Source organism: Capra hircus, chromosome 15, assembly GCF_001704415.2.
Source record: "Capra hircus breed San Clemente chromosome 15, ASM170441v1, whole genome shotgun sequence".
In the NCBI taxonomy this organism is placed as follows: Eukaryota; Metazoa; Chordata; class Mammalia; order Artiodactyla; family Bovidae; genus Capra; species Capra hircus.
The window spans coordinates 73,663,223-73,671,897 of NC_030822.1; the positions used below are offsets into that span (position 1 = coordinate 73,663,223).

Below are 8,675 nucleotides of genomic sequence, written 5' to 3' on the forward strand. Positions count from 1 at the left end.
TTTCCAGGTTTTTTATAGGCAAGAGGGTCACAGCAACAGTCAAGTTATTGAAACGCAGAAACCTCAAGCAGTAGTCCCACTCCCCGATGCTGGAATCTATATCATTGAAGTGCGAGCATATGGTGAAGGAGGGGATGGAACCGCTAGCTCCCAAATCAGGGTCCCATCATATTCAGGTAAGTTTTGATACAGTAGGCTTAATTTGATAACCACTAACATTAACATCATGTAAACCTCATCAAAATTAACGTGATGGATTACATGGTTCAGAGACTTTGAAGGTTCTCTACTCTTATCCTCTGATTGTTATATGCAAGTATGCTCCACTGCTCATTTGTGTCCAACTCTTTGCCACCCCATGGACGGTAGCCTGCCAGGCTCCTCTGTCCATGGGATTTTTCAGGCAAGAATAGTAGACTTGGTTGCCCTTTCCTTCTCCAAGGCATCTTCCCAACCCAAGGATCAAACCGAAGTCTCCTGCATCTGCTGCAATGGCAAGCAGATTCGTTACTACCGAACCACCCAGGAAGCCAGAATACTATATGATCTTCTGATTAATACAAACCATGGTGGCCCACCCACAACTGTGAAATTTCCACACATCTAAGAAGGAGTTAACAGTCTCATTAAAATATCTTATCTGAGAAAATCCCCAGTCTTCACTGACTACAAGAAGTACACTGCTGGCCATGTGGGCTTTGCAATACTGCTTTTAAACCGGTTTTGCTCTTGTTCAGTTGTAAAGTCATGTCCGACTCTGCAACCCCATGTACTGCAGTATGCCAGGCACCCCTGTCCTTCCCTGTCCATCTCCCGAAGTTTACTCAAACTCATATCTATTGAGTCGGTGGTGCCATCCAGTCATCTCATCCACTGTCATTCCCTTCTCCTCTTGCCTTCAACCTTTCCCAGCATCAGGGTTTTTTTTCCCAATGAGCTGACACTTTGCCTCAGGTGGCCAAAGTATTGGAGCGTCAGCATCAGTCCTTCCAATGAATGTTAATGGTTGATTTCTTTTCTAGAGTTGACTGGTTGGATCTCTTTGCTGTCCAAGGGACTCCCAAGAGTCTTCTTCAGCACCACAGTTCAAATGCATAAATTCTTTGACATTCAGCCTTTTTTATGGTTCAATACTCATATCCATACATGCCTACTGGAAAAATCATAGCTTTGACTAGATGGACCTTTGTTGGGAAAGTGATGTCTTTGATTTCTCAGGTACTGTCTAGGTTTGTCAGAGCTTTTCTTCCAAAGCGCAAGCATCTTTTATTTGATTTTTTTAATTTAAATTTATTTATTTTAATTGAAGGATAGTTACTTTACAATATTGTATTGGTTTTGCCATACATCTTTCATGGATGCAGTCACCATCTGAAGTGATTTTGGAGCCCAAGAAAATAAAGTCTGTCATTGTTTCCATTGTTTTCCCATCCATTTCCCATGAAGTGACGGGACCAGATACCATGATCTTAGTGTTTTGAATGTTAAGTTTTAAGCCAGCTTTTTCACTATCCCCTTTCATCTTGTTCAAGAGGCTCTTTAGTTCCTCTTCATTTTCTGCCATTACAGTGGTATCATCTTCATATACGAGACTGTTGATATTTCTCCCAGCAATCTTGATTCCAGCTTCTGCTTCATCCATCAGGGCATTTCACATGATATATTCTGCATATAAGTTAAATAAGCAAGGTTACAATGTATAGCATTGATGTACCCTTTCCCAATATTGAACCAGTCCATTGTCCCATGTCCAGTTCTTTTTTTTTTAGTTGTTTTTTTTTTAATTTTAAAATCTTTAATTCTTACATGCGTTCCCAAACATGAACCCCCCTCCCACCTCCCTCCCCATAACATCTCTGTGGGTCATCCCCATGCACCAGCCCCAAGCATGCTGTATCCTGCGTCATAGACTGGCGATTCAATTCTTACATGATAGTATACATGTTAGAATGCCATTCTCCCAAATCATCCCACCCTCTCCCTCTCCCTCTGAGTCCAAAAGTCCACTATACACATCTGTGTCTTTTTTCCTGTCTTGCATACAGGGTCGTCATTGCCATCTTTCTAAATTCCATATATATGTGCTAGTATACTGTATTGGTGTTTCTCTTTCTGGCTTACTTCACTCTGTATAATCGGCTCCAGTTTCATCCATCTCATAAGAACTGATTCAAATGAATTCTTTTTAACGGCTGAGTAATACTCCATTGTGTATATGTACCACAGCTTTCTTATCCATTCATCTGCTGATGGACATCTAGGTTGCTTCCATGTCCTGGCTATTCTAAACAGTGCTGCGATGAACATTGGGGTACATGTGTCTCTTTCAATTCTGGTTTCCTCGGTGTGTATGCCCAGTTCTAACTGTTGCTTCTTGACTCACATACACATTTATCAGAAGGCAGGTAAGATGGTCTGGTATTCCATCTCTTTAAGAATTTTCCACAGTTTGTTGTGATCCACACAATCAAAGGCTTTGGTGTAGTCAATGAAACAAAAGTAGATGTTTCTCTGGAATTCTCTCACTTTTTCTATGATCCAGCGGATATTGGCAATTTGATCTTTTGTTCCTCTGCCTGTTCTTAATCCAGCTTCTACATCTAGAAGTTCTTGGTTCATATACTGTAGACCTAGCTTGAAGGATTTTGAACAATACCTTGCTAGCATGTGAAATAAATGCAACTGCATGGTAGTATGAACATTTCTTGGCATTGCCCTTCTTTGGGATTGGAATGAAAACTGACCTTTTACAGTCCTGTGACCACTGCTGAGTTTTCCAAATTTCCTGACATATTGAGTGTATGTCAGCATCACCTTTTAGGATTTGAAATAGTTCAGCTGGAATTCCATCATCTCCACTAGCTTTGTTCATAGTGGTGCTTCCTAAGGTCCACTTGCCGTCACACTCCAGGATGTCTTGCTCTAGGTGAGTGACCACAGCTTTGTGGTCATCAGGGTCATTAAGACCTTTTTGGTATAGTTCTTCTGGTCTTCACTGGTGGCTCAGATGGTAAAGCGTCTGTCTACAATGTCGGAGACCCAGGTTCAATCCCTGGATTGGGAAGATCCCCTGGAGAAGGAAATGGCAATCCACTCCAGGACTGTTGCCTGGAAAATCCCATTGACAGCAGAGCCTGGTAGGCTACAGCCCATGGGCTCGCAAAGAGTCGGACACGACTGAGCGACTTCACTTTTACTTTTCACTTTCACTTTCTGTGCCTTCCTGCCAACTCTTCTTAATCATTTCTGCTTCCATTATGTCCTTAACATTTCTGTCCCTTATTGTGCCCATTTTTGCATGAAATGTTCCCTTGGTATTTCTAATTTTCTTGAAGAGAAAATTAGTCTCTAGTCTTTCCCATTCTATCGTTTTCCTCTATTTCTTTGGATTGTTCTTTTAAAAAGGCTTTCTTATCTCTCCTTGCTAGTCTCTGGAACTCTGCATTCAGTTGGATTATATTTCCCTTTCTCCTTTGCCTTTCACTATCGCTCTAGCTTAATATATCTATTTCTCTATTGCAGTGACTGCTTTTATCATTAGATAATGGACAGTGAGGGGCAGGGAATTTTAAAAAGAAATTTGTTTGGGAACGCATGTAAGAATTAAAGATTTTAAAATTTAAAAAAAATAAAAAATAAAAAAAATTAAAATACTATTAGGTTTATTGATTTCAAAATATAAATTTCATTGCATTTCTTCTTTTTCCAGCTTTATTTTGAAATATAACTGAAATATAACATTGTGCAAATTTAAGGTGTATAAGAGTGGATATGATACACTTATATATTATACATCTGTACACAAATATATCAAAAAATATAGCTAATTCTTTCTTGTGGTGAAAACATTTTGAATTTACATTCTTCAGTTCAGTTACTCAGTAGTGTCTGACTCTTTGAGACCCCATGAATTGCAGCACTCCAGGCCTCCCTGTCCATCACCAACTCCCGAAGTTCACTCAGACTGACGTCCACTGAGTCGGTGATGCCATCCAGCCATCTCATCCTCTGTCATCCCCTTCTCCTCCTGCTCCCAATCCCTCCCAGCATCAGAGTCTTTTCCAATGAGTCAGCTCTTCGCATGAGGTGGCCAAAGTACTGGAGTTTCAGCTTTAGCATCATTCCTTCTGAAGAACACCCAGGACTGATCTCCTTTAGAATGGACTGATTGAATGTCTTTGCAGTCCAAGGGACTCTCAAGAGTCTTCTCCAACACCATAGTTCAAAAGCATCAATTCTCCAGTGTTCGGCTTTCTTCACAGTCCAACTCTCACATCCATACATGACTACTGGAAAAACCATAGCCTTGACTAGACAGACCTTTGTTGGCAAAGTAATGTCTCTGCTTTTGAATATGCTGTTTAGATTGGTCATAACTTTTCTTCCAAGGAGTAAGCGTCTTTTAATTTCATGGCTGCAATCACCATCTGCAGTGATTTTGGAGCCCCCCCAAAATAAAGTCTGACACTGTTTCCACTGTTTCCCCATCTATTTCCCATGAAGTGATGGGATCAGATGCCATGATCTTAGTTCTAGCAACCTTCAAATATATATTACATTTCATTAATTGCAATCATGATGCTGTATACTAGATTGCTAGAATTTATTTGAACATCATTATTATTATCAGCAATATTAATAATTTCTAACTTTTATAGAAAAGTTATAGAGCCCTTGCTGTAAGTCTGACACAATCATAAATGCTTAACAACTTATTTAATTTTCCTAACAATCTATGAGGTAGGTGGCATTTTTTGTTTTATGGAGAAAATTTAAGTAATTTGCCTAAGATCATACTATAATTAAGACTATTATTAATACTAAGAGGAAGAACTGGAATTCACACCCACTGCCACCATTGTTATATCAACAAGAGAAAAACTGATTAAAAGTAGGGAGATTTTACAAATTCTGAAGAAAGTAATCATTTCATTGAGTTTGTGAAAAGAAAATGCAAAAGATTACATTGAAGACATAAATCTCTCATTGAAAAAATATTAGGCAATTTTTATTAAAGCCTTAAATAAAAAATGTTTAATGTACATTTAATTAATGGGTAATTATGAGCATTATTATTTGGGCTTCTGTGGTGACTCAGATGTAAGGAATCCACGCACAATGCAGCAGACCTAGGTTCTGCCTGTAATGCAGGAGACCTGGATTCAATCCCTGGGTCAGGAAGATACCTTTTAGAAAGACATGGCACCCCACTCCAATATTCTTGCCTGGAGAATCCCATGGACAGAGAAGCCTGACAGGCTACAGTCCGTGGGGTCTCAAACAGACATGACTGATTTTCAAAGCACAGCACAGCACATGGGCATTATTTATCGAGCAATCATTCTCAAGTGAAATTGTCAACTTTTATGTTTCAGTTGATAATACTTCATCCAGTCAACCCATTTCCTGATCTTTAATAATGTTCAGTCTCCTGGTATTAGACCCATAAAACAGGAGCAACAATAGGTTTCATTCTTTTCTCTTTTCTCAAACCCAAAAGCCTAAGAAGCTAAATGACCTGCTCAAGGGAAATAGTTAGTTTCATATCTGAGACTAGAAATTGATTCAGTGTTATTGTTCTTGTTGTTGTTTGTTTGTTTGTTTGTTTGTTTTTGCTTGTGTTTTGCTATGCTGAAATAGCATGGTTTTCTTTCATGGATTCTATATAGAATTTGAGATATAGACCCTACTTAACATTCTGAAAGTAAGGAGGTTTTTTTGTACAAGTGTCAAGTAAGTTGATTTAACAAGCATGCAGCCACTCTCATATAAATAGAAAGAATGCTTTCATAGTTTTTATTTATTATGCATGCACACTCCAGTGAGGCTTTGCCATCAAACTTTTCTTATAGCTCACATGTGGCCATGCACTTCACAATGACCCCATTTTGTACAAGTTGAAATATATGTAACATTCTCCAATATGTTGAATAATAGATTTTATTAGTTCCTTAGCTGTAAAAATTTTCAAAGCAAAGAAGATTTGCTGCTTTGGGTGTATATATGTGTGGTTTACAAAACAAAGGTTTCTTCAGTTCTTAAATATGTCTGGAAAATAAACTGAGAGTCAATCTTGTAAGAAAAATCACACCTAGAATTCTGTTACACTTAATCTGGCCAGAGAGGATAGCTGACACAAGGATGATTCCAAAAATTGGTTGGTACATTTTATTATTAATCTATCATTATGTTTTTAATTAAGACCAATCATTGTTTTAATAGAGATAACACATGAAAGCATATCTTTCCCCTAATCCCTAATTCAATGACTTTAAATAAGTTCTATGATCTTTTAAAGCCCCAGTATCATCAGCAACACTGGGATAAACAATAGCACATACTGCATAGGAATGTTGTGAAGATCAAATAAGATAGTCTATATAAAGGGCTTAGTACAGTACTTGGCATATAGTAACCATTCACTAGAAATCAATCATGATGATGATATATTCCAAGGCTTCTGGCTTGAATAACCAAAAATCTAAGAATGATACTTGGTTTGTGAATTTATGGTGCCATCAAAACTACTTCACAAAAATCCTTCCAAATTAGTGAGTTTAATCAAGCAGCCACCCCAATACATTAACTACATACAATGCTTTTGTGTCAAGATGAAAGTCATGTTTGAATCTTTGCAACCCTATGTACTGTAGACTGCCAGTCTCCTTTGTCCATTACAGTCTCCAGGCAAGAATACTGGAAGAGGTTGTCATTTCCTCCTCCAAGGGATCTTTCCAACCCAGGGATCAAACCAGCATCTCTTATGTCTCCTGAATTGGCAGGCGGGTTCTTTCTCAGTAGCACCACCTGGGAAGCCCTGGCAAGAGTAATGAAAGATAGTTCTTCTTTGCTGAGTTTGGTGTGAGAATCTCCATTCAAACAAATCCAGAACTTAAACCTGCTCATTGTAAAATCAATTAAAGATCCATATGTAAATTAAATATTTTATGATTAAATTTAAAATTTTACTTCATTGAATTATGAATTCTAGTTGCCACAAACTTTTGCTAATTATTTTTATTCCATTTCCTGAATTTTGCACTATAGAAATTATTTTATTCTCGTACCTGGAATTTGGGATGTTTTCCATCAGTTTCTCATTGTTGAAAGTCACACTTAGATATATTTGTTTTAGATATATTTGATTGATTTTATATATATATTTGATTATATATATTTGTTCAAGGTGACACAGCCTTTTAAAGACACTATTCGATATATACTTCTGCCCTCAGTATATCTTTTGAGAACCCCAGACAACCTCTTGTTTCCTAAACACAAGGAACACTCTCATCAGAAACAGGATTGATATTGCATTCATTTGTCTTAACATACCTAAAAAATGAGTTTATCCTAGCTCAGGCAAAGCCAAAATAATTCTGTCCATTTAATGCTTCTCCTTTTCACAGGTGGGAAAATCACTAGTGCTCAGTCAGCCCTCCGAACTCTCTCCATGTCTTCATCAGTAATGTTGCTTTTGGCATTGATGATTCCTTCAACCCCTTGGTGAAAACTTCAGACTTAATTTGATTTTCTTTGCTTTAGCTTGATAACTACAGTGAATAGAGTAGCAATGTAACTGGAAACTCAGGACCTTGAGATGAGCGTTAAAAATGTGGTGCACTTACAGGAGATTGAGGGGAATGTTACTTATCCATCAGGTTTATTTTGTTTTGGGTTTTGTAAATGGAGAGGACAGTTCTTGGTCCAATAAAAATATGCAGATTGTATGTAATGAATTTTTGTAAATAAAAGTAATTTCTGTCAAATGTATTCTTTACTTTTTTAGTATGTTGGAATTTGATTTTATATCTGATGACCCTGAGTGTGTGCCATCCATTTGTTAAGTAAGTGGTCTCTAGCAGATCAGTTTCAAACACAAATACAAAACAGAATGAAAAATTCACTTAATACTCCAAGTCTACTGTTTTTAATTTTTCCTTCATCTGACTATACCAATCGACAAGCCAGTAGGAGATATGAAAAAATGTTTCAATTGTGTGGTCAATTTTAGGATAGTACACAAAAATTTTCCCACAAAAATGTTGTATGATTGCATTATGAAATAGCAATATTTGTCAAATGCTATTCTATATGCATCCCTAGAGCCAGTTATTAAGGTAGGGAGTAAGCCATTTATATTAGTGTAAGGTAAATAGAAAGTGAGTCCAAATGAACTGAAGTGCTATTGTTTTCATCAAGTACTATGTTATCTAGCTGAAAATATAATAAATGTTTATTTTTAATAACAAAAGATAATTTAAAGTCACTATATACACATGTATAGATGATCACTAAAGGCTGCAGATACTGACATGCAGCCAAGGGTGCTAATTTGAAAATGAATAAAAGACAGAGCTTTCCCATTTCCCCACCTATTTCCAAAAAAGGTGTTGAATTAGGCCCAAGGTTTTCTTCTAACTGCAAATAACTTTAAGGATAATGAAACTTTATTCTGCAAGTAGCTTTACATACAGATCATCTATGGATTAAAATGGTGAAGCATAACAAATGTTGATTTTTTAAAACAATTCCATGCATTACATGCCATTAATAAAATCTTACTGACTATTAAAATAGAGAACCTCTTGGATAAATGGATTTTTAAAAAATTAAGCTGTGTGTGAAAACATAACCTCAGTACAGGGGCTCTGCTATTTCTTCTGCTTGAGAGG

General features: G+C 37.1%; 1 protein-coding gene across 1 annotated transcript in view; it reads left to right on the forward strand.

Moving 5' to 3' along the window:
- The window catches only part of LOC102176145 (contactin-5), an 87,702-nt gene extending 79,694 nt beyond the window's left edge, over nucleotides 1-8,008 (forward strand). Inside the window, exons 7-8 of the mRNA XM_018059878.1 lie at nucleotides 8-176; nucleotides 7,410-8,008. Coding sequence (XP_017915367.1) covers nucleotides 8-176; nucleotides 7,410-7,510 — 270 coding nt within the window. The 3' untranslated portion in view covers nucleotides 7,511-8,008. The remainder of the gene's footprint in view (nucleotides 1-7; nucleotides 177-7,409) is intronic.